We start from the raw sequence: 26559 nt of genomic DNA on the forward strand, positions 1-26559 counted from the left end.
GACATGCGGGAGATGCAGCATGAGGAAGCTTGTGAGGAAGCTTGACAATAATCCTGGTGAGAGATGATAGCAGCCTGGGCCAGGGGCACGGAAGAGGTGAACAAATCTGAGAGATCTTCTAGAAGGTAAGATTTGGAGGATTGGTGATGGATTGGTTAAGAAAGTGTGAGGGAGAAGGAGGTGTGGGACTGCTGCCCGGCTTCTGACTTGCAGAACTAAAGGCACAGACTTCAGTCAGGAATACGGACAAAAAAGCAAGTTTGTGGGAGGTAGTACAGTCATGAAGCTGGGTTAGGAAATCTTTTTCTTCTTTTGCAAAGAACCAATTTTTATAATCTTGGTTTAACTTAAAATTTACGAGTTTAATTTCCACATATTTGGGAATTTCCTAAATTACTTGTCATTATTAATTTCTAATTTCACTCCATTGTGATCAGACAATATATTTTGTTTCAATCCATTGATTCAAACCAGAAAGGCAAAGATAATCCTTTCTTTTGTTTTCCCTTTAATCTTCCAGGACTCAGCATGGCACATGGTGGCAGTTACTAGAAGAACCAAAGTATCATCCCTTAGATTAGTTTACTGGTCCTAGGGGAAAACACAACTGTGTAATGGGAGGATCAGACTGTGATCATCTGACCACACTGATCAGTCATGAACTCATTATCAGTGGGACAACCCGATAATGTGTGCACCTGATATGATGCAGTAAGAAGGACACAGAATCATCTAGGAAATAATCCTATCAAAAATGTTTAGCCTGTGTGGGCACCTGGGTGGCTCAGTTGGTTAAGCGACTGCCTTCGGCTCAGGTCATGATCCTGGAGTCTCTGGATGGAGTCCCGCATCGGGCTCCCTGCTCCACAGGGAGTCTGCTTCTCCCTCTGACCCTCCCCCCTCTCATGTGTTCTCTCTCATTCTCTGTCAAATAAATAAATAAAATTAAAAAAAAAAAATGTTTAGCCTGTGTGGCTCAGATGGTTAAGCCTCTGCCTTTGGCTAGGGTCAGGATCTCCAGGTCCTGGGATCAAGCCCCATGTCGAGCCCCATGTCAGGCTCCCAACCTAGTGGGGAGTCGGCTTCTCTCTCTCACTCTGCCTCTCCTCCCCCTGCTTGTGCACTGTCTCTCTCTCTCAAATGAATAAATAAAAAAAAAAATCTTTACTAAAAAAAAGAATGTTTAGCCTGAGTCTAACCAACCTTTTAGATCTAACTGCCAGCTTACAGGAAATGCAGGGAATAGGGAAACAAGGAAAATGACCTCACAGGAAACCATGAGACAAATCCAGAAGGTGGGACATTCTACAGGACATATTGAGTTTCTTCAACAAGTCAGTGGCATTAAAAAAAGGGAAAAAAAAGGTTGTTGGAGACTGTTCTAGATTACAGGAGGCTTAGGAAGAACAAAAACCAAATGTAATATGTGGACTTTGTTGGACAGTGGTTCAAATATACAAGCTGTAAAAAGACATTTTGGGGACAATTAGGGAAATTTGAATATATATCAGATATTAGATTATATTAAGAAACCATTAATTTGTTAGGTGTAATAATGGTCTCTCTTTGATACACAGCCAGGGCTCAGAATCTCAGGGTCAGGCCCAGTGGGATTCAAGCAGCAGACCTGGGTGTCTACAAGACCAAGAGTAGGCATAATCTCCCCGGACTTATCTCAGCAGTGAGGAGAAAACCTCTGCTCCAGGAATATAGCTGGATAAAAAGTAGGTGCTAGGGCGCCTGCATGGCTCAGTCGATTAAGCATCTGCCTTTGGCTCAGGTCATGATCCCAGGGTCCTGGGATAGAGTCCCACATTGGGCTCCCTGCTCAGCGGGGAACCTGCTTCTCCCTCTCCCACTACCTGCCGCTCCTCCTGCTTGTGCTCTCTCTCTCTTAAATAAATAAATAAAATCCTAAAAAAAAAAAAAAAGTGGCTGCTAAGGGTCTGATGTCTGAAATTACGGATGGCAGGTCTGGAATTCATAAAAATTCCAGTAAGCCCAATAGTTTCTTGGAAAGCAAGGGAATTTCACTGCCATGAAGATTGTTCTAGAGCCCCCAGGGATCCAATGTTATGATTGATTCTTATAAATAAATCAATAATAAGTAAGTCATGTGCTGCCCTACTTTTCATGTGTTCTATGTCACTGTCCAGGAGGAAATGAACCTTTCCTCTTAGCATTCTTTCTAAAACTTCAGCTTTGCTCAGTTCTCCTTCACAGCTCCTTCTTCATGTCTGCACACACAATGTGGGGATATGAAAGTCTGCACTAGTAAATGGAATCTCTTATCTTGCTTTAGAATAGGCTTATGTTGGGGTGCCTGGGTGGCCCAGACGGTTAAGCGTCTGCCTTTGGCTCAGGTCATGATCCCAGGACCCTGGGATGGAGCCCCACATCGGGCTCCCTGCTGAGATTCTCCCTCTCCCTCTGCTGCTTCCCCTGTTTGTACACACTCTCTCTCTGTCAAGTAAATAAAATCTTAAAAAAAAAAAATAGGTTTATGTATCCTAGGAGCTGAATTTCCTGCTACCTTAAAAAAAAAAAACCCGAAGCAGTTGCGATAGTTTGGATTTTGTCTATTTTGTTTTCTATTAATGTAACTATTCGTAGAATTTATCTTGCTGTTTTATCTAATTATCATCCTAATGAAATCAACCAGAAATTGGACAGCTAGATCACCATAGTTTGGATGGCCACCTACCTAGTTCCACTGACCTTGGTCCGGAAATACTGTGGAAAGTAAGTTTCACAAGTCTTTATTTAGATCTCACTTCTCTTATCTTGATGTAGAGCTTGCAGCCCGGGTCCTACATAACATTTCTAAGTATTGGGGAAAAGAGGAAAGGAGGGAATTTACATTTATTGAGTAGATATTATTGGCCAGGCATTATACTATTTCACCTATGTTCACTCACTTATTTGGGGATGAATATAAAGTAGTAAAGGCAGCTGGCTCTAAAAAATGAAATCAGAGACAGAGAGAGATCGGGAGGGAGGAAGGGAGAAGCAGGGATGTGTGGGGGAAGCAGGGATATAAAACTGGCAAAATGTTAACAATTACGGAATCCAAATGGAGGGTATACAGGTACTCTGTACTATTATTCAACTTTAACATTTTTTCACAATTATGGGGCACCTGGCTGGCTTAGTCAATGGAGTATGTGACTCTTGATCTCAGGGTTGTGAGTTCAAGCCCCACGCTGGGCGTAGAAATTACTGAAAAAAAAAAAATCTTAAAAAAAATTTTTTTTCACAATTAAAACAAAATTTCCTAAATACTTAAATGTAGTTATCATATGACCTAGCATATAACTACTAAATATGTAGCCAAGAAATGAAAACTTACATCTGTACACAAAAAAACTTGTACACAAATGTTCTTATTTATGAGAGCGAAAAAGTGGAAACAACTCAAGAGCCCATCAACAGATGAACAAATAAACCAAAGTGGTATATCCGTACAATCGAATATTATTTTAGCTGGCCATAAAAAGGAATGAAGTTCTGATATATGCAATGACATGGATAAACTCTGAAAGAATTCTGCTAAGAAACCAATCACAAAAAACACCCATCTTATGATTCCATTTATATGAAATGTCCAGAATAGGCAAATCTCTAGAAACAGAAAGCAGATTAGTGGCTGCCTAGGGCTGAAAGTAGGAGGTTGAGGTGGAGTGATTGTTAATGGGTATGGGGCTTCTTTTGTGGGGCATGGGGGATAAGAATGTTCTAAAAGTAGACTGTGGGGGCGCCTGGGTGGCTCAGTTGGTTAAGCCACTGCCTTCGGCTCAGGTCATGATCCTGGAGTCCCGGGATCGAGTCCCGCATCGGGCTCCCTGCTCAGCGAGGAGCCTGCTTCTCCCTCTGACCCTCCCCCCTCTCATGTACTCTCTCTCATTCTCGCTCTCTCAAATAAATAAATAAATCTTTAAAAAAAAAAAAAGATAAAATTAGACTGTGGTGATGGTTACATAACTGTGACTATACTAAAAAAAAACAATGAATTGTACACTTTAAATGGGTAAATTGTATGACATATGGATTATATCTCAATAAAGCTGTTTAAAAAAAAGGGTAACAGATCAAGACTGCCTGGGTTTGGATCCTCTCTATCACTTTCTTTGTCATTTTACCTTGGACAAGTTATTTAAGCTCTAGGCTACAGTTTCTAAACTAAATAGAGGAGTAATAGCATTACTAGCCTTGTTTGGAGGAATAATCTGTGAGATAATCTATGTGAAGTGCCCATAGTAAATTCTCAATAAATGTTAGCTATTATGATGATGATGATGATGATGGATAATCCAACAACCTTAGAGTTTGATACTATTCCCATTTTTCAGATGAGGACTCTGAGGCCCACAAAAGTTAATACTTTGCCCAAGGTCATGCACCTAATAAAGGAGCAGATATTCTGATGACACATGACTGTAAAAGCCAGGCTTTTCCACCATGTAATTTTGCCTGCTAGAGTAGATGTATCTTTTGTGGTATAATATGCATTTATACAAGACGCTTTAAGAATTATGTAATTAGGGCGCCTGGGTGGCTCAGTTGGTTAAGCAACTGCCTTCGGCTCAGGTCATGATCCTGGAGTCCTGGGATCAAGTCCCACATTGGGCTCCCTGCTCAGCTGGGGGTCTGCTTCTCCCTCTGACCCTCTTCCCTCTCTTACTATCTGTCTCTCATTCTCTCTCTCTCAAATAAATAAATAAAATCTTAAAAAAAAATAAATGATATTATAAAAAAAAAAAAAAACTAGGGGCGCCTAGGGCGCTTGTGTTCCCTCTCTCGCTGTCTCTCTGTCAAATAAATAAATAAAATCTTTAAAAAAAAAAAAAAGAATTATGTAACTAGTCCTGCATCAGACTCCCTGCCGAGCAGGGAGTCTGCTTCTCCCTCTGATCCTCCCCCCTCTCATGCTCTCTGTCTCATTCTCTCAAATAAATAAATAAAATCTTTAAAAAAAAAAAAGAATTATGTAACTAGCTTTCTCTTTTTCGCCGCCATCCTGCTCTGCGTGGCTGACTGCTTCTCGCCATGTCTTTTCACAAGACTTTCAGAATCAAGCGATTCCTGGCCAAGAAACAAAAGCAGAATCGTCCCATTCCCCAGTGGATTCGGATGAAAACTGGTAATAAAATCAGGTACAACTCCAAGAGGAGGCACTGGAGAAGAACAAAACTGGGTCTGTAAGGCGTCACACATCATGAGATGACACACTTAACTGGCACACGTATTTAATTAAGCTGTGTGAAGATCATGTGTTCTATCATTCTGTAAACATCCTTCCTACCTGGCCATAGACTTGTCTAATCATGGAAATGATTTTTCTCTGTGACTATGCCTCTGCACCAGTAGGTTGGTTCGGTAATAAATGTGAGACCTTCCGGCTCTACTGCTGTTGTGTTTCTGATTTGTGAAGGACTGAATCGCCCCACCTGTCAGATCATGCATAGCACTGTCAGAACTTTCTGCAGTGATAGAAATGTCCCTTGACAACCAAATATGTAAAGTGTGGCTAAGGGGCGCCTGGGTGGCTCAGTGCCTTAGGCCCAGGTCATGATCTCAGGGTCCTGTGATCGGGCTCCCCACTAAGCAGGGTATCTGCTTGCCCCTCCCCTGGCTCGTGCTCTTTCTCAAATAAGTAAATAAAATCTTTAAAAAAAAAAAAAAAGAATTATGTAACTGCATGTGAGAAATTAATATGCTAAAAAAAGTCTAATTTTGACATAGCTGTTTTTTTTTTTTTTTAAGATTTTATTTATTTATTTGATAGAGAGAGAGACAGCGAGAGAGGGAACACAAGCGGGCGAGTGGGAGAGGGAGAAGCAGGCTCCCCGCAGAGCAGGGAGCCAGATGTGGGACTCGATCCCAGGACCTTGGGATCATGACCTGAGCCGAAGGCAGTCGCTTAACCAACTGAGCCACCCAGGCGTCCCTTGACATAGCTTTTTATGCCAAAGTGATATTATTTAATATTCCCCAAACTGCTCTAGCTCAATCCTCTGACATAGTGATCAATAAGATGACAATTTGTCAGTGTGCAAAACAAGCAGACTTCCCCTCTATCCATGTGGTATATCTGAATGGCCCTGGGCTATTTTTACAGCAAGATTAATGGAATTAATCATGTATTTTCTAGTCCAGCACAGAACACTTCCCACCTTGTGTTATGGCTATTTACATATATTTCTTCTCTTCTCTTCTCAGCCCAGTTCCTATAGGGCAGTAAAGAATGCTAAACATAGAATGCATTCACTCAATTGTTTTTTGTTTTTTTTTTTTTAGATTTCTTTTTATTTATTTGACAGAAACACAGCCAGAGAGGGAATACAAGCAGGGGGAGTGGGAGGAGAAGCAGGCTTCCCGCTGAGCAGGGAGCCGGATGTGGGGCTCAGGACCCTGGGATCAGGACCTCAGCCAGAGGCAGACGCTTAACAACTGAGCCACCCAGGCGCCCCCATTCAATTGTTTTTGAACAAGTGAGTGAATGAACAAAAAGATGAACAAATACATGCGAGCCACACACTTTAACAGTCATTGGCTCTAATACTGGCAATATACTTTCCTACAGATTGTGCACTTCATGCTAAGGGCCGGATGGAGAGTAAGATTTACAACTAAAGAGTTAAGGTACTCCTCATCCCAGAACTGGACAAAAAGTCCTAATAACTCTTATTAAGCTATAAATTGAACTACCACATATTTCCAAAAGTACTGACTGTTCCCATTTAATCACCTCCCTCTTTACTCCCCTCCCAAAACCATACACATGTACACAGCTGGGATTTTCCTGCTTCTTCCTTAAATTTGTTAAACAATGCCTGATTAACAATCTAATGTAGAATGTAATAGAGCTGTATTTAAGTAGTACACACTGTGAAAAGCCTTCTGGCTACCATAGGAAACCAGTCTAGCTGAGTATTTAAAAAGAAGTCTAGGGCGCCTGGGTGGCTCAGTTGGTTGAGCGACTGCCTTCGGCTCAGGTCATGATCCTGGGGTCCTGGGATCGAGTCCCGCATCAGGCTCCCTGCTCAGCAGGAAGCCTGCTTCTCCCTCTGACCCTCCTCCCTCTCATGCTCTCTCATTCTCTCTCTCTCTCAATAAATAAATAAAAATCCTTAAAAAAAATTATTAAAAAAAAAAAAAAAAGAAGTCTAGCCTGCTACAGCCAACTAGACCTGAGTTCTACACCTTCCTGGATGGCAACTGCATATGTGTTACTCAGGGCTGTGTCTGGCACATACTAAGCATGTAGTAAACATCTTCTGTATGAATGAATGAAATTGTCTGCTTTTCTTTGGCTCCTAATCATCTTGCCCACATTTTGTATTAGAATTCCCATTTTCCCAGGTACAGATTTGAGTTCCACTGTGGGGACTAGGGGCAAGGCTTTAGATGAAAAAATAAGAGGGACAGTTGAAAATCCATCCAATTAGAGAAAGAGGAAAGTGAAGGGATTTATAAAAGACCAGAGCTTTTTTATGCAAAATATTATCTACGGGTTTGAGCTCTGTGCAGGTCAACTTAGTTTTCTTTCTTCTGTGGCCATGGTATGGTCCTAAACCTGTCACCTTCTGTTAATGTATGCCCTTAAAGAGGGAAGGGAATGCAAAGCAAGAAGGAAATCCAATACCAATTTTGAGGGAGGGGGGGGAAGCCTCTCAAAACACAGGTTCTACTAAGTCAGTGATGTCATCTTTAAAGATGACATAACGTTTTAATGCACTCAAAGACCATGAAGATTATGAGCCTCCCTGATAATTCCCTGACTACAGGCAAAATAAATATCCAGAGATTAAATGAGGCAGGATATACTACTGTAAAATGTGGAAGCACAGGACCGCTTGGATCCTCCACAGTTCACATGAAAGTTCATTCTCTTGTTCAACAACCTTTTTATTTAAATGCTTTCTATATACCAGGAACTATTTTAGGGGCTGGAGATCCAAATTAGGGGCTAAAAGAATGTGAAGCATGAAGAATATCAGGACATATTCAGAGGAGAATGTTGCAAGAAATAATATGGGTAGAAACCTTCTCCGAACCCTGTAAGGCTCCACAGAGTACTAACTAGTCTTTTTCTTCCTTGACAGATAACTTTTTGAAAGAATAATGTAGGGGTGCCCTGGGTGGTTCAGGTGGTTAAGCATCTGCCTTCAGCTCAGGTCACAATCCTGGGGTCCTGGGATCCAGCCCCGTGTGTGTGTGGGGGGGTCCCTGCTCACCGAGGAGTCTGGTTCTCGCTCTCTGCCCTGCCCCCCCGCTTGTGCACATACTCTCTCAAATAAAATGTTTAAAAAAAAGAATAATCTATACCTCTACTTCTGTACAGAATTAAGAATGAACATTTAGAAACTTTTATAGAAATTTGACATGGCCATGATCTCCAAGCCTGTCATCAGTGGACCTGTCTTGTTGAACAGAGTGTAGACCAGTTAGGTTGTCATCCAACTCTCAGGGTACCTTGCACCTGATGCAAGCAACATACTAGTCACGCACAGCAGGACTGCTGTCAGATTGGAAATTACAGATACTGTGCTTCACCACAGACATTCGAAAAGCACTGGTCTATACCACACTGTTTCCACTTCATCACTTGTTCAGTCTTCAAGCCATTTCAAACTGGCATCAGCCCTCCCCATTCTGCTGAAAATGCCACAGGAAATGTCACTGACCTTCTTACGGCCAAGTTTGGTGGATTCTTTTATGTCCTCATGGTATGTGACATCTCCAGCATTTGACACCCTTTGTTTCTGTAACGTTACGGAAGTTGTGTTCTCCCACCTTGCCGACAACTCCTTCTTTCTGTCCAGGCTTCTCTTCTGCCTACTCGTTGGCCTGTTTCTCTTCTCATGTTACACTCACACAGATTACTGCTGGGCAATCTTACTGATGTTCCATGGTTTCGACTACACACTGTTGACTTCTAGATCTCTATTTCCAGGGTTATAAACTTGATGGTACACTAATGTGCTCAGAATATTTACAAAAGAAATCAGTTTAAGTTAAAAAAGCAAGATAAACAGAGAATCCACTTTCTTTTACAATTATTTTCAGAAATTATATATTATTTAGCCCCAGAAACCATTTTTAATCCAAATGAAATATAGGAAACTCTAATATACAAAACAAAATAAAAGCAGTTCCTCTGAAATGGATGTGAGCCCTATTCATTTAGTCCTTTACTTCTTGGGGCTCTCAGGTAATAGCTAAACCATGGGGTTTCTTTTCTTTCTTTCTTTTTTTTTTAAAGTAGGTTACATGCCCAACATGGGGCTTGAACTCACAACCCTGAGATCAAGAGTCATATGATCTACTGACTGAGCCAGCCAGGATTTTTTTAGGCTTTTTTAACTTGGGGTCTTTGGATGCCCAAGGGATCCCTGGAAAGAATTCAGGGGACCTATGAAAAATTACATCTTTTTTTAAAAAAAGATTTTATTTATTTGAGAAAAAGAGAGAGTGCGTGAGAGAGAGCAAGAGGGGAGGGGCAGAGGGAGAGTGAGAGGCAGATTTTCCACTGAGCAGGGAGCCAGCCCAGAGGGCTCAATCCCAACCCTGGGATCATGACCTGAGGCAAAGGCAGACACTTAACTGCTGAGCCACCCAGGTGCCCTGAAAAATTACATCTTTATTTTAATTAACCACTACTTGAAATCTATTACTTCCTTAAACTATGAATATAGACCAAAAAAAAGTTATGAATATAGACCATAAACCACAGTACTATCAGCAGTACTTACGGGCTCGTCACCAATAGAAATCACACATTCAGATCATATTATGTTATTGCAGATCTCAAAGTATCATTTACATTCATCACTACATATTATGGTAGTTATTATATTACCACTAGACACTTATATAATGTGTTAATAAAAAAGCATATATATTAAGGTATCACTTTTGATGGATATATTTTATATATATAAATACATATATATATGTAAATTTTAAAACATTCTAAGTAGGGATCCATGGTGCAAGAGGCTAAGAACGCCTGTAGAAACTCAGGGTTCTGTGACAATTACCCACATGGAACACATAACTCCCAAAGTTCTCTACTTTGGCCCTAGTCCTTCTCCAAAAGGCTGTAATGGAAGTGGTGATTAAAAAGGCCCTTTTTGTTCTTTATTTTATTTTTATTATTATTATTACTTACCTATTCATGAGAGTCAGAGAGACAGAGAGAGAGAGAGGCAGAGGGAGAAGCAGGCTCCCTGCCTAGTACACAGTGTGTACTAGGAACTAGTATTTATTCACCCTTATCATACACATACCATGAGAAAAGTAGGGTCCTGATATATTGGAAACTACATGAAAGTTATGTAATAAGGGGTGCCTATAATCAAGCCTCAATGAAACCAAACTAAATGGCATAAAAAACACAGGGAAATTCTGTGGCTCTAAATGTTTATGCACCAAGCCTGAGCAGGGAGCCTGATACGAGACTTGATCCCAGGACCCTGGGATCATGACCTGAGCCGAAGGCAGATGCTTAACCATCTGAGCCACCCAGGCGCCCTGTTCTTTATTTTAAAGAGATATTCAGTGAAGAAAGAGGCTGTTGGAATCTCATTTCAAATAACTCTGTATTTGAGGGGAAAATGTCTTGATTTTTAAAAAAAACATTCTTCTCTAAATGCTATTTAAAGCATACTTCTATGAAATTTTTTCTCTTTTAATTCTTTCTTCCTGTATTCCCTCAATGCTTATTCAATTGCTTATCACTGAATACTTATTAGTTCACAGGTCTATTTTGTCTTGCCAACTGGATTATAAAAGTGCCCTTGAGAAGTTTATTTCTCAGGATGGTGAGAATAGTGTTCTACAAATAGACATTCAATAAATGTTTCCTGATGTGTATAAGGCCTTTCACAAAAGTGAACTTACTTACCATAAAAGCAATAATAAAAACCAATATGGTTAAGCAATGTTTATTACAAGGTGCTGAAAAAAGAGGAATCTTTGGTTCTGGATAGTATTTTGTGAAAGGAATTAAGATATGTTTATAAATAGCTTTTATTTACTAGTAAGAATTAAAAATCTTCCTTAATAAAAAGTGGTCTTTCAGATAATCTGAAAATCCCATTTTCTATCACCGGCAGAGTGGGACAGGCTTTCTCTAATGAGCAGATTATATGAATATTGCTAAATTCTTTTTGATCCAGGAATTCAGCCATGATTTTTAAAACTATAAGATAAATTCTACGTCAAAGATGTTATTTATATCTATAGTAGTTTTAACTTCTTCTTATCTATTGAAACCATTGTTTTATGAACATTACTGCCAATCAGGTTTGTAAATCTAAATTCAAGTAGCAGATGTATGACTTTTTAACCAATGGTTTATTTCAAAATGCTACTTTCATTAAAAAGGTGTTAATATTTTTTCTTTCCACATTTACAAATTTCCTATTAAGTCTCTTCTGAGCCAATCTGATGTTTAAATGATCTTAAGTGTCAATAATACTAAAAATATAGCTAACAATTTCCAAATAGTGGTTAATTTTCTTAACCATTAATTAACCTTTAATTTGGAAATCAATCAAGCCCTGTCACTTCTACATACCTCTTAAATACACTCATCCCAAGTGCATTTGCCACTGCCTTAATTCAGGCCTCCTAACTGCCTCCGATTTCCTCACCCTCCCATACATTCATTCTCAACATGGTCATAAAACGATCAGACTTGGGTTTCAGAAAGATCATGACACTCCTCTGCTTAAAACCCTGCACTGGCTCCTTATCAGGCACAGGTTTCATGTTTGTTAGCACGGTATCTATGGCCCTCAGTGATATGGCTCACACTCACCTCTCCTGCACTTCTCTCATCACAGGGCTTCAGGCTAAACTAAGAAGCTGTGAGGAACTACTTGCAGGGCCTCTGCAAGGTTTTTCCTTTCCCCAGAGCAATCCTCTCACACTGAGTTCTGGTCAACTCTATCACACTTCACAACCCAGCTCACACATTACTTCTATAAGGCCTTCTTGAACCCCATCCAACTTCAATGTTAATCATCCCTCTTCTATGCCTTGTAACATATCATCATACTTACCACACGGCATTGTAATTGTTTAAATGCTTGCCTCTCCTGTATCACCATAGACTTTTTTTTTTTTTTTTAAGATTTTATTTATTTATTTGACAGAGAGGGAGACAGTGAGAGAGGGAACACAAGCAGGGGGAGTGGGAGAGGGAGAAGCAGGCTTCCCGCTGAGCAGGGAGCCCGATGTGGGCCTCGATCCCAGGACCCTGGGATCATGACCTGAGCCGAAGGCAGACGTTTAACGACTGAGCCACCCAGCTGCCCCCACCGTAGACTTTCTGAGACCGTGAAAGGCGCTTCATGTTTGTTGAATTGAACTAAATTTGATCTAATGATCTGAGTAATTGGGAAACAGAGATGGGATGTTTCCAGAATGATTCATAGTGGCCAGGATGATCATGTTTCTCCACGGCAAACATAAATCTTATGTTTCTTTAATCACAAGGATTACCAGACCCTCTTGGAATAGCACACAGAACACAAATGCTTAAATACAGATAGCTTCTGGCTTAGTGCAAAATATATACATTATGTTTTATCTTAAATCTTTTAGCAGAATACAGAGTAAAGGATGGCTTATTTACAGTGTGTACTAGGAACTAGTATTTATTCACCCTTATCATACACATACCATGAGAAAAGTAGGGTCCTGATATATTGGAAACTACATGAAAGTTATGTAATAAGGGGTGCCTATAATCAAGCCTCAATGAAACCAAACTAAAGGGCATAAAAAACACAGGGAAATTCTGTGGCTCTAAATGTTTATGCACCAAGTCAGACAGCAAGCATTCAGGCAGGTGGGATGCGCACTTTTCTAGATCCAAATCTGCTCCTCTGTGACTACGGACCCAACAAAGCTCTCCTTCCGGGGTAAAAAATACTAAGGAATTTACACAAACAATATTGAAAGATCGTCTTCCCTTTTACCAGCACACACCAATGACTTAAAAAACTAGTTTTAGCTACGGATATCTCCGTATTAGTCATAATAGCCTAACAAATAATTTGTCTGCAACATTTAAAATTCGTTCGATTTAACTTTGCTCTTTCCTGTATTTTGCAGATTCTACACTAAACACGTTATTTTTGAAATAAAAATATAATCATTTAAAAAGGTTATGCAGAAAAGTATCAACCATGTTAGCCTAGCCCATTTTTTAGGGTTTTTCAATGAGACTGTCATTAGAGTTTCTGTTTTACCTAAGGCTCATTTTTTAGAATTCTATTCATTATTTTACATATTGCCAAGAGAAAATCTGAATGAAATAAAATATCCAGCTCAGAGAAGAAAACTTTTTTGTTGCAGTGGCAATGACACTGAATGACACTTCAACTAATCCCAAAACTTTTTTCTATAGCCAGGACACAAGATTATCTATCTAATTCAATCACCTGGTATTTCTTAAAAATTGCTATTCAGTGATAACTATAAGACATTTTTCTTTAGCAGATAGATAAAAACAAAGCCAAAATTAGGAGGTAAAAACTGTTAAATCAACCTCATACCAAATTTAATCCTAATGCAGCAATTATTCAAAATGTACACATGACTCAATATGCAATAGTATTAAAAACTGTAAATCAACAATTTTACTTTTAAAAATCAACTAAGGCCTGAAAAACCCAGATACATTCTAAAACCTAAATATATTGCAAATTAGGAAAATGACTAACACCAAGTTTTGTTAGTTCCCCATCCCCCTCATGTAAACGGCTTTTTGAAATAGAAACTATAAAGAAACTATGCATCTCTTCATAACACAATTATCAATAAGCAGTAACGAGTAAAGGGATTGTCACTTTCTTTCTAGTTCTTTGATCCATAGATTTTTTATTATTTTTAAAAAAGATTTATTTATTTTAGAGAGAGAGCACACAGGGGAGGGGCAGAGGGAGAGAATCTCAAGCAGACTCTCCGCCGAGCACGGAGCCCAACACCAGGCGATCTAACAACCCTGAGATCTTGACCTGAGCTGAAATCAAGAGTCAGATGCTTAACCAATTGAGCCACGGGTGCCCCAGTTTTGGGTTTTTTTTTTTAAGATTTTATTTTATTTTTATTTTTTTTAAAGATTTTATTTATTTATTTGAGACAGAGAGAATGAGAGACAGAGAGCATGAGAGGGAGAAGCAGACTCCCCGCCGCGCAGGGAGCCTGATGCGGGACTTGATCCCGGGACTCCAGGATCATGACCTGAGCCGAAGGCAGTCGCTTAACCAACTGAGCCACCCAGGCGCCCTAAGATTTTATTTTTAAGTAATTTCTACATCAGTGTGGGGCTTGAACCTACAACCCCAAGATCAAGAGTTACACACTCCAACTGAGTCAGCCAGGCATCCCTGATCCATAGCTTTATTTTATACACAAAAGGTTTACACACTAATTTGCACATAAAATTCTTTTACACTTATTTCATGAAGTCTACAACTCTTTCATATCTTGTTCCTTGTACAGTATAGCAAAGTCTTATGATCTCTAGAACAAAGTACTCTACTGCCATTTTTACCTTTGATAAAACTAATTATGCCAATTTGGGAACTGACTGTTTTATCTGGTGATTTAGTTTGCTGCTAATAAAAAAAGGTCCCATCAGCTCACAGAAACACATAGAAACTATGGGCAATATGCCCAGGAATTTTGTGATTCACTCAGTAACTATCAACTTCCCAAAGGAAATATTTGAAATTCCACTATTAAGAATATATAAAATGAGGAAAAAGTACTACAAAAAGATAGTAACATTAACTTAAGTGCTTTTTCATGTTAGAAAATTATACATTTGAGGGGCACCTGGGTGGCTCAGTTGTTGGGCATCTGCCTTCGGCTCAGGTCATGATCCCAGGGTCCTGGGATGGAGCCCCACACTGGGCTCCCTGCTCAGCAGGGAACCTGCTTCTCCCTCTCCCACTCCCCCTGCTTATATTCCCTCTCTCGCTGTCTCTCTGTCAAATAAATAAAATCTTTAAACAAAAAAATAAAAAAATAAAAATTATACATTTGAACAAAAATCTGTTCCAAATTTTCATGTTATCTGTTCTAAACTTTCATGTTATGCCGAATAAACTACTAAACCACTGTGTATGCATAATCAAATTAGCTGTCAGAAATCAAGAGTAAATGGAAGTATTTATAAGATCTAGATGAAGAGTAATCAAAGCTACTTCCAAGTGAACACATCTAGGGAACATTTAAGAAAAACCTAATAAGCTAGGGCGCCTGGGTGGCTCAGTTGGTTGAGCGACTGCCTTCGGCTCAGGTTGTGATCCTGGAGTCCCGGGATCGAGTCCCGCATCGGGCTCCCTGCTCGGCGGGGAGTCTGCTTTTCCCTCTGACCCTCCTCTCTCTCATGCTCCCTGTCTCTCATTCTCTCTGTCTCAAATAAAGAAAATCTTAAAAACAAAACAAAAAACCTAATAAGCTAAAAAAAAAAATGAGCCTATTCACTTTCTTATACACAATTCAAACAAACTGGCTTTCCAAGTCCACAGGAGATGAAAAGCATTAAGAGAAGCTGGTATAAGTAAAGGATAGTGTTAATAGCAAAATGCAGTATCTTAGAGTTTACAAGTTTTAAAGTCAAAAGGAAAGCTAAAGGGGCACCTAGGTGGTTTAGTCGGTTAGGTGGTTTAGACCGTTAAGGGTCTGACTCTTGATTTCGGCTCAAGTCATGATCTCAGGGTTGTGAGATCAAGCCCCGTGTTGGGCTCCGCACTTGGTGTGGAGCCTGCTTATTGTCTCTCTCTCTCTCTCCCTCTGCCCCTCCTCTGCTTCTCTCACTATCCTTAATTAAAAAGAAAAAAAAAAAGAAAGAAAAGAAAAAAGAAAAATAATTACCAAAAAAAAATGCATAAAAAAATCCAAAGTTGGGCGCCTGGGTGGCTCAGTCGGTTAAGCGACTGCCTTCGGCTCAGGTCATGATCCCAGGGTCCTGGGATCAAGTCCCACATCAGACTCCCTGCTCTACGGGGAGCCTGCTTCTCCCTCTCCCACTCCCCCTGCTTGTGTTCCCTCTCTTGCTGTGTCTCTGTCAAATAAATAAATAAAATCTTTAAAAAAAAATCCAAAGTTGACTGTTCTGAGGCTAATTACTTAAAAGTAACCATATACTTCAAGAGAAGCTTAGTCAGCATACTACTACCTTATAAAATTGAAATTGGGGGCGCCTGGGTGGCTCACTCGTTAAGTGTCTGCCTTTGGCTCAGGTCATGATCCCAGGGTCCTGGGATCGAGTTCCGCATTGGGCTCCCTGCTCCACAGGAAGCCTGCTTCTCCTTCTCCCACTCCCCCTGCTTGTGTTCCTGCTCTCACTCTCTGTCAAATAAATAAAATCTTAAAAAAAAAAAATTGAAATTAATGACCTTGAGTCTTTCATACAGTTTCCTCTATTTAAGTATTACATTTTGACATCAGCCTACTTTTTTTTTTTTTTTTAAGATTTTATTTATTTGAGAGAGAGAGCACATGAGAGGGGGGAGGGTCAGAGGGAGAAGCAGACTCCCTGCTGAGCAGGGAGCCCAATGTGGGACTCCATCCTGGGACTCCAGGATCATGACCTGAGCTGAAGGCAGTCGCTTAACCAACTGAGCCACCCAGGAGCCCTACATCAGCCTACTTTTTGATAGTATGACCACATCTGGTTTGCTGGGGACTGTTCCAACTTAAGCCTATTGTCCTGGCATAATTATTAAAACTCTCCCTTTTAGGGGCGCCTGGGTGGCTCAGTCGTTAAGCATCTGCCTTCGGCTCAGGTCATGATCCCAGTGTCCTGGAATCGAGCCCCGCATCGGGCTCCCTGCTCCGCAGGAAGCCTGCTTCTCCCTCTCCCACTCCCCCTGCTTGTGCTCCCTCTCTCACTGTGTCTCTCTCTCTGTCAAATAAATAAATAAAATCTTAAAAAACAAAACAAAACAAAACAAAAAACCTCTCCCTTTTACTCTCAAGAAACGTCCTGGTTTGGGCTGCAAATTTTAGGATCATCCTACAAAGTACTTTTTATGTGCCAGTAACTACTCAAGGTGCTTTCATTTTCCTCAAATCTTATGAGACAGAGTATAATTATTATCTCCTTTTATATATGAACTAAGGCTCTGAGAGGTCGATTTTCCTAAGACCACTCAATAAGTGTTAAAGACCAATATGTGAACAACCCAAGCAGTCTGATACCAAAGTTCTAGTACTTAACCACTATGATACACCATACTATCTCTCCTTAGAAAGATGGGTAGAGGAGCATGGGGAAGGAGATATCCAAGTTTTTGGAAAAAGAATAAGAGGTATCAGCCTTGGGGTATCTGGCTGGCTCAGTCAGTAGAGCATCTGACTCTTGAACTCAGGGTAGTGAGTTTGAGCCCCATGTTGGATCTGTAGAGATTACTTAAAAATAAAATCTTAAAAAAAAATTTTTTTTTCTTTTAAAACAAGAGGTATCAGCTTTCTGGAAAATGTGTTTATCCAATCCTTACGGTTTCCACAATTACACAAACTGACAATACTGAAACATCTAAGAAAATCTTTGAAGTGTAAAATTATTTCAGACTTTTATGACCATGGGCTTCCTTAGGAGACAAAAATTCCAAGACTATTTTTCAAATATTCTTGAGACACTATTTTGAAAACATACTAATTATGTCCTGTTGAAGAAAATGAGATTATTTCATTTTTTAAAAAAAGAAAATTAGTAACTCACTGTATGTTACATAAATGCAGAGTGAAAAGTATACTGGACCGGAATCAGCTTTGCTACTCAATAGCTGAGCTGTCCCTTAACCTCTCCAGACTTCAGTTTCTTCATGTGTAGCAGAGGAATATGGTTAGCTGGTTAAGAGGACCTAAGGGGATTAGATGAGTTTCAGGTGTCTTAACAAATACAAAGGACTATATAAATTTAGGATATTAATAATAAACAGTCATAGGTTTTCAACAACCTGGATCATGACTCATGACAAGTACTCCATACCAATATTTCTCTAGCTTTATTTCCTTTTATTTTTTACTTCAAAATTATTTGGGGGGAAAAGACTAGTTAATGGATTGGTCATACGTGAAAAAGAAAACTACACTAAAAAGATTAAGAGCAGTCACGAACATCAACTCAGAGGCTACACTTTACTATATTCTGAAAAACCAATGCCACATACCAGCTAATTTGTCCTTAAACTGTGAGATTAAGTGGAATAATTACAAAAATGAAGAGGTTCAAAGACTTATAACAAATCTTATTTTTAACATGGTTCTTTATCTATTTAACTACACGTAGAATGGTTTAACCAAATTACGTTTACATAGCATTTTCCTGTTTTCCAAAAATCATTTCCATAGTTGATCCACTACAATGAGGTATGATGAATATTATTCTTATATTAAAAAAAAAAAAACGAAACTGAGGCTCAGAAAGAATAATTTGCCCAATTGCTTTATGACAAGAAATTGGAGTGAAGGGATGACTCCCAATTCTACATGGAAAAAAGCAATTTGGATGTTCTAGAGCAAAAGAGAAGCCTCAGACATCTTTATTGGCTGACATGAGACATGGAACATGTATAAATTCAAGCTGTCTGAAAAAGCAATGTTCATTGGAGCCTGCCTGCACATCTCTAATAGTTTTAATATTCATAGAAAACTTAATATTCATGTTTGTTTGGATCTCAAACTATTATTAACTGTACAAGCAAAAATAGGACCTTTAAAGAGCAGAACCAGATTATTTTTTCAGAGTGGTAAACCTAATGAAGGGTGTTCCCAACCCTTCTATGATTGACCATTGCTGAGATTATTCCTTAATAAGGAAACACTTAAAATAATTTTCTCCCAAAACTCATTTGCTAGACTTCATAAACTAGCTGCTACAGAGGATCTATATCAGGAAACTCAAACATATGAGGCTTTTCTTTCAATCTACTAAAAAGGGACATTAAATACACAATGCTGGCCACATTATTTTAGATAATGATTGAAAACAACAGCTGATGATAGCCAGTTTGGGACAAATGCCTACTGTTCCCATTTGTCTGAAAATGTTAAAATTAATCGCTATAAATTACAAATTTTCAAAGAATACTGTTATCTGCAAATGACCAAGTATACCAACTAAAATCCTAAAAAAGACTAAAGATAATGGTGCCTCTTTGATCTGCAACATTAGTTTTTAAAATTTTAATGTTCTGAAATATAAGTAAACACATCTCAACAGCTTTATATATTTTCATACATTTTATTTTTTTAAACACTTATAATTTTGCAAGCTAGCAGTAAAATATTGAGGGCAATATTTTACTAATTAGCACCGTATACCTTTTAAAGCTGACTGGAACATTGTTTCATTGTAAATGACTGTAAAATAAAATGATCACTTCAAATGCCATATTAGTCTCAAGTAACATGTGAACCATTAATTTTATCATTATTTTTGGCGTTATGCACAAAGATGTATTTCAAAAATGAACTTAGTATCAGTTCTGTCAGTCGAACAAATCAAAGTACCACAGTTTAAAGCAATATTTGACCTCTGAAACTATTATATGAGGCATATAAGAAAGCTGATAAATCAGCTATAAAAATAAGAGATACTACATAACTTATTTAGAGTCCCTTATTTTTTAGAATGAGGAAAATAATGAAAAATTCCATGGTATAAGAATCAGTTACACATACGGTTTAGTATATGTCATTATTGTCATACTTTCCTTATGAGTTTAACCTTACCAAAAAGCCATGAAAAACGTCCAGGATAACTCACAGGGACAGCTGGAAGCCTGAAATAAGATGGCTCAGTGAGAAAGATCCCAAGCCATTCATATAATTTTAAATGGAAGCCTAGACATTTAACTCCTATTTTTGTTTCCACCTGAAAAAAATCTTCTGAAAATCTGGGAAAATATCTAATTATACTCAAATCACTTTCACACATTTAAAAAAAAAAGGGAGTTTTTGTTTCCTGTTTTCTGAGAAGAGCACTCTTCAGAGCTATGGGGTTAAGTTCTAAGCCACGATTGACTGCTTACTAGCATGCCTGTTTTGCATACCAGTAGAATCAAGTCCAGTTTTGCCATTTGTGGATAACTATGACAAGATACAAAAGCATGTGTTTGCCATAAATAGCTCTGGCTAACAGCAAACTGCTCACACTGAGCAGATCAAATTCTCTATAAGGAGAGCACTCTGGACCACAGCCAAATCCCACTACTAATGTTTAAGACTGCTACATCATTTTTTTTTTCAATTTGCAAAATAAATTAAGAAGTAATAGCTGAAATAAAAGTTCCTAAACATGAAAAGTATTAACTTTTGAAGGACATTTTATAAATGATTTTCATTATGACCAAATATGCAGTAAGAGCTCCCTGCTTCTACTACTCAATTACTCAGAAGTGCAAACGTGAATTAAAAAATAACTACCCTAATTTACCCAGAGAACAAACCTGGTATTGAAGAATATTTATGTCAAAGTGCAAAAAATAACTTCTGATCTTCATATTAACATATAAGGAAATAAATAAAGTAATGCTTATAAAAGTATCCCTCTATAACAATAATATTTTCTATTAATTGGCTTTAGAATATTTTTTAAACTCAACAAACTGGAAAATATCATGAATGTTGTACAAAAAAATTCGTAAATGACCAGTGCAAAGATTAATAATAGCTGTTTACCCTAAAATTTGCTTCACATAACATTTTGCAAAATGTCCAAGGAAAACAAGGCAACGTTCTGTAATATGCCACAATTTTTATTGCAACGTGGCCATTATTGTGAGGGTGGGGAGTCTGATCTCAAAAACAATTTTCCATTTAAGGCTCTTTTATACAGAAATTGCCATCATGACTGATATTCAAAATATTTTTAGTGTTGCAAAACTTACATGGTAAACGTAAACTCCTACACTTATTCAGTAGTGTACACTCAATGGAAAACAAAAAGGCATTAGTAACAGCTATTTCTTTTAAGATACGCAGGTAACAGGAATGAATACTGAGGTACTAGGATAAGTTGATGACACAGTTAACAAAACTTAATTGGCATTCCTTTTCGGGGGGGTAGGGGGCTAAACTCATTACAAAAAAAGTGCTTTCAAATGCATAGTGTTATATCTGTGCTGCCATGTCACAAAAATAGGCTTGCCAAGGCAGGTGAGGTGTATGAATGCTTGAGCCTCACAGAACTGCAATCAAGTGCAACTATAAATAGTAATACTGAATAAAGTTTACCATCTGACCAGTGGATAATACTTTCAAGGCATTCAATCAGCTTACCCTTTGCAGTATTCTAAGCTATTCACATTGACAATCACTTTCATTGTAGTGCTTGCTGCAAGGGAGGCATATAACCAGTTGTTTTGGCTAAAATATGATGGGAAGGCATTCCTTGGGTTCTACATAAAAATAACAGTATTAAACAGTCTAATGGCAATCACTGATAGGCTGCTTACATGAATGATATTTCCTTCATTCACGGTATTGGAAGGACCCAGTGGGAAGAGAAAGAAGAAAAAAAACAAAAAACAAAAAAACAAACACCTAATACTATTTCAATTGATTGAGCTGGAGAAATGGAAGCTCCTTAAGATCCAGATGGCACTTGACTGTCATTTTATAAGGGTTTTCCTTCAAGTGAAACTACTACGTTGCCTCCCAATTTCTCTCCAAGTGTTGAACGGTCCTTTATATCATCCAAGCCATTTACTTGCCACTCATGTTTAATACCTAAAAAGGAAAAACATTATCCCATTATCTTATTATAATTAAGAAAGAGTAATTCCTCTGCACAAAATTTTTAATGTTTGTACCTGTAAATTTCTTTTTAATGGCATCTTTAGAGCTAGCATAAATCATCTTGCTTTTTAAAGGTGCACTTTCAGGAGCCCTACAGAAAAAAAAACAAAAACAACACAATTGTTGAATCCCACTTAAAAGAAAAACAAAGGCAAAACTGACTATGTTAATAACAATCCTTGCATTTTAAAAGTACTTTTTCTTTTGTTTTTACACACCAGAATATAAATACTAGGTCTTCTTTCTTAGACTCTTTTGTTTCGTATGTGGCATCGTACAAAGCATATCGGCAATCATTCAGAGGTAGCAACTTCACAAAAGATGTGTAGGGGTCCTCTACAGTATCACCAATGTCACCCACCAAGATCTGCTTTGCTTCCTCTACAATTATTTGTCTTTTGTCATCGCTTAAACAGAAGAGAACTGCTTTCTTTCTTTTTTTGATCTCCTCTTGTGTAGAAGATTTCCTTACTTTCATATCATTAAAAACTTTGATGACTTCATCATTCACTGTAACTCCAGAAGCCTGAAATAAAAAAAGAACAGTAATTCAGAACAAGTATTTCGGTTTTAACCAAAATTACTGTTTGCCTAGGAAGGATTCACTTTAATCTGGACATCAAAAACTGCATCGTACCACGCAAGCAGTCCAATCAGATTTGCCACATTTTAAATACCAGTTATACGAGACGCACCGAAGGATTCTAACTCATCCTTCCCCATTCACCCTTTTTAAAGGGGTTTGGAGGTTGAAGTAAATGGAAGGTAGAGGGAAAGGGACAAATACAAGCTGTCCCATCGCTGAAATGTTTCCTATTTCACTGGGTGATGTCAGAGCTTCAGGAGCAACAGCAAAAATACCTTCTGTATTGTGTCAACTCTGCAGGCCTTAAAAAAACACTTTTGGATTTCAGTTAAAGCTTCTACTATTTTTTTTCTTTAAAGTCATCCTAGCCAGTGCCGTTTCCACATAAGGAAAGAGAATCAAGTGTGAACTCCAAACCGCCCACGGCTACAACATAATTGCCTCACAGCTCAAACGCAGACACTTCCAAACTAACGGAGCTAGTGTAAACGCTTTTTACGGCGAAAAGGCATTTTAAAGAAGCGTTTTCTCCCCTCCTTTATCTCCTCTTAGGGGTTTTATTACAGCCACCAAGACCCTCAACCGAAGGCCTTCGGCAGGGCTTTAGAGCACTTACCAATTTCAGAGGCGAGCGCTAAGTAAAATAAGGAAGCCCGGCGCAAACTCGGCAGGCGCGGGACGAGCCCCGCAGACCCTCCCGCGCCGCGGGCCGCCGCTCCCAGTGCCTCGACCTCTCCAGACGCCTCGTGTCCGGCTTAAGCCCCGGCCCCGGCCCCCGACCCGCGTCCTCCTCGCCCTCAGGAATCCGAAGAGCGGCGGGGCCCGGCCTGATGGCGGGAGGCCCGGCCGGCCAGCTGGCTGGAGAAGAGAGCAGCGGGGCCGCAGGCGCTGGAGCCCACACCTTTAAGGCGTACATCGGGTTAAAATGGCGGCCTCACTCCCAGGGCCCTGCAGGGCCGCGCGGGGGTTTTGCTCGACGCGTCCCGGCCCTCGGCCCCCCGGGGCGGCGCGCCCGCCTTACCATAGTGCCCGCGGTTGTGGCTGCGGCGGCGGCTCCGACTCCGGCTCTGAGGCACTGGCAGGAGGAGAGGGAGGGGCGTGCGCGCGGCGGCGAGTGCGGGGCACGCCGGGAGCTGCAGCCCGAGGGGCGGAGGCGGCGGCGGCTGGGGGGCGGCGGGCGAGGCGGTCACGTGGGCACGCCCCGGGCCGGCCCTTCCGCCTCCCGGCCCCGCCCGCGTCCTCGAGCTGACCCCGGCGCGCGCGCCCAGTCGACCCCGGCGGCTGCGCGGCGTGGCGGGGGCCCGGGGGGCCTGGCGCAGCCGCCTCCAGCCTCGGGGCAGCACTGGTCAGCCGGCCGGGAGGGCGCTCGGCTCCCAGAGGGGCGCCTCCACACTGCCTCCGCGAGGGCGCTGCTCCCGAGCGTGGGCCGGCGAGGGGAACGGTGCGCCAAGGTGTCTTTGTTGTAGTCAGTCACCTGTGGTTTCCACCGAAAGGGGCTGGATTCCAACGTTCTGAGGTTTTTTTTTTGAAAACCACGTTGAGAGACGCCGTGAATTGTTTAGGTTTTCTTCCTCCAGTTAAATGAGAATAAATACTATAGGGGGTTACCCCAGTTGACTGAATTACTCAGCAAAAGCAATATGATAAACTGAAGTGGAAAATCACTTTCCCAAAATCTGTGGTTGACATAATAACAATAGGGGGAAAATTGGGTAGTAACATCCCTTGGTAATGTCCTTTTACATATTAGACTTAATAGGATATGGATGTACTCTTTCCTTCGTGAAGCCCCAGCTATGACAGCTGATATCAAATAAATGGACCCAAGAGTAGAGATTCCTCCTTCTTGGCAATCACGACCTCTTCTAGCAAAGCCCGCATAACTGAGCCAAGCCTCTTCTCTAACTAAACCTTTTTGGTACTTAGACATGTATCCTATTTATCATAGAAGAAATGTCACTCGGGCATCTGGGTGGTTCAGTCGTTCAAGAGTCTGCCTTTGGCTCAGGTCGTGATCCCGGTGTCCTGGGATCAGCCCCACATCAGGCTCCTGGCTCAGCGGGGAGTCTGCTTCTCCCTCTACACTTACCCCTGCTCGTGATCTCTCTCTCTCTCACTCAAATAAATAAAATCTTTAAAAAAGAAAAGAAAAATGTCACTTTATACTTCGAGGAAAATTTTCACAAAGATTTAATGCTTCATGGGTTTATAGGAAAATATTATAAATGAAACACTTTATGCACTTATCTATAATGAAAGAAAGATTTAATGAAGTGTTTAATTATTTTGGGTTGATTTATGCTACCTTTTCTCCTGAATGTTTACTATTTCTATCTTTCTTCATATGTAAAATTGGTAAAAGAAATTTAAAGCTCTGATAAATAAACTTATTTTGTGAAAAAGACTTGCACTAAAAAAGCACACTTGTGATTGCCTAAAACTGTTGGGAACAAAATAGTAAGTCCAGATAAACCTTGATACAAACTAAGCCAGAAGTACAGCACATGGGCAAGAACTTTGGGGCTGGGAGTTGGGAGACTTGGGTATTAATCTTGGCACTACCCCTATCTCTATAACCTCGAAGGACGTTCAACCCCACCAACATCTCACTAAATTACCTTTAAATTATCTCTCATGAAAAAAAAAGCTCTCATTAAATTATCTTTAAAGTCCTTTCCAGCTTTAAAATCCAGTTTCCTAGTATACCAGTGTTTCTCGGGAAATGGTGTGTATATTTTCTCAGGATTAAGTAAATTTAGGGATGGAAAGTCATAATGAGGAGGGATTATGCCCTAATTTGTGTGATAAATCCTTGTGTCCAAATTTAATGTATTTTAAATGGACCATGTTAGGTATTGCCCAGCAAACATAGACCTAGTTTTTATGTCCACAGCTTCTGTGTATTTTCTTTTTTTTTTTTTTTAAGATTTTATTTATTTATTTGAGAGGGGGAGAGAGAGAGCATGAGCTGAGGGGGTAGGGGCAGAGGGAGAGGGAGAAGCAGACTCCCCACTGAGCAGGGAGCTCAATGTGATGCAGGGCTTGACCCCAAGATTCCTGGATGATGACCTGAGCCAAAGGCAGACACTTAACTGACTGAGCCACCCAGGTGACCCTTGTGTGTATTTTCTTAATGGAAAGATTGACTTAGTTTAGAGACAGAATTTCCCAGTGTGTAAGCCTGAATCCTAAGCAAGTGGATACAATACTTTATATTTAGCTGGTACTTTACAATTTGTGAAACTGTTGGGGAAGAAAAACTTTCCTTTGCCCTTTAAGGTCTTCTGGCTGGTCTAAAATCAGATTGGCAAGAGACAGATTAACAGAGGAAAGTCAAATTTCATTTTGTACATGAGGGAATCCAAATAAACATGAGATTCCAAAGACAAGTCAGGAAAAATGACGTACATATGTTTTGGGTTTTGTTTTTGTTTTTAAAGAATTTATTTATTTATTTGACAGAAAGAGACACAGCCTGAGAGGGAACACAAGCAGGGGGAGTGGGAGAGGGAGAAGCAGGCTTCCCGCGGAGCAAGGAGCCCGATATGGGACTCGATCCCAGGACCCTGGGATCATGACCTGAACCAAAGGCAGACGCTTAACGACTGAGCCACCCAGGCGCCCTTGTTTTTGTTTTTTAAGTAAGCTCTACACCCAGTGTGGGACTTGAACTCATAATTCTGAGATCAAGAGCCTCATGCTCTATCAACTGAGCTAGCCACAGGTGCCCCCAAACAGAGGCATATATGTCATCCTAAACTAAGGAGAAGGGGTAGGAGTCTGGGGCTTCAAAGGAAAGGAAGACAATTCACAGGAAGAAAAGAAAGAGTAAATGGTAAAAAAAAAAAAGTTTGCTGGGCCGTCCAGAAACAATGGGACATAGAGAGGGCTTTGATCAAATAGGCCTTGCTAGTTTTCTCTCTATTACGCCTAGTTCATATTTTAATGTAGTTCTCTGTGGTGATGGCTCTGTTCCTTGAGTAGATCCTCTATCTAAATTCCTTTAGGCAGCTAGAGGGGAAGCTCAGAATTTCTTCCTGTGTCTTTTGGTCCTTGATTATTTTTAGCTCAAAATAATCTGCATGCCAAAGTGGCACATCTTAGGGCTACTTATTCTGAATGCCTGCAAAACCTTTCGC

The 26559-nt window shown here is 40.0% G+C and overlaps 2 protein-coding genes across 3 annotated transcripts; one reads left to right on the forward strand and one right to left on the reverse strand.

Annotated features, from left to right (window-relative positions):
- Positions 1 to 5001: 5001 nt before the first annotated feature.
- On the forward strand, positions 5002 to 5391 carry LOC123862414 (large ribosomal subunit protein eL39-like). Its single transcript, XM_045901964.3, has one exon. The coding sequence runs from the start codon at positions 5047 to 5049 to the stop codon at positions 5200 to 5202; it is 156 nt and encodes a 51-aa protein (XP_045757920.1). The 5' UTR covers positions 5002 to 5046; the 3' UTR covers positions 5203 to 5391.
- Positions 5392 to 20771: 15380 nt separating this feature from the next.
- Positions 20772 to 23592, reverse strand: CFL2 (cofilin 2). Of its 2 annotated transcripts, none has more exons than XM_045900697.3 (4): positions 23442 to 23592; positions 22053 to 22360; positions 21849 to 21925; positions 20772 to 21765 (listed from the first exon to the last, which is right to left on the reverse strand). In XM_045900697.3, the coding sequence occupies exons 1-4, from the start codon at positions 23442 to 23444 to the stop codon at positions 21653 to 21655; spliced, it is 501 nt and encodes a 166-aa protein (XP_045756653.1). In that variant the 5' UTR covers positions 23445 to 23592; the 3' UTR covers positions 20772 to 21652. The 2 variants fall into 2 exon arrangements, with proteins under 2 accessions (XP_045756653.1, XP_045756654.1); XM_045900698.3 differs by lacking the exon at positions 23442 to 23592 and adding an exon at positions 23037 to 23418.
- Between the last annotated feature and the right edge of the window lie 2967 nt (positions 23593 to 26559).

Source organism: Mirounga angustirostris, unplaced genomic scaffold, assembly GCF_029215605.1.
Source record: "Mirounga angustirostris isolate CCGP_5_RB_7025 unplaced genomic scaffold, mMirAng1.0.hap1 SCAF_9, whole genome shotgun sequence".
NCBI classification, from domain to species: Eukaryota; Metazoa; Chordata; class Mammalia; order Carnivora; family Phocidae; genus Mirounga; species Mirounga angustirostris.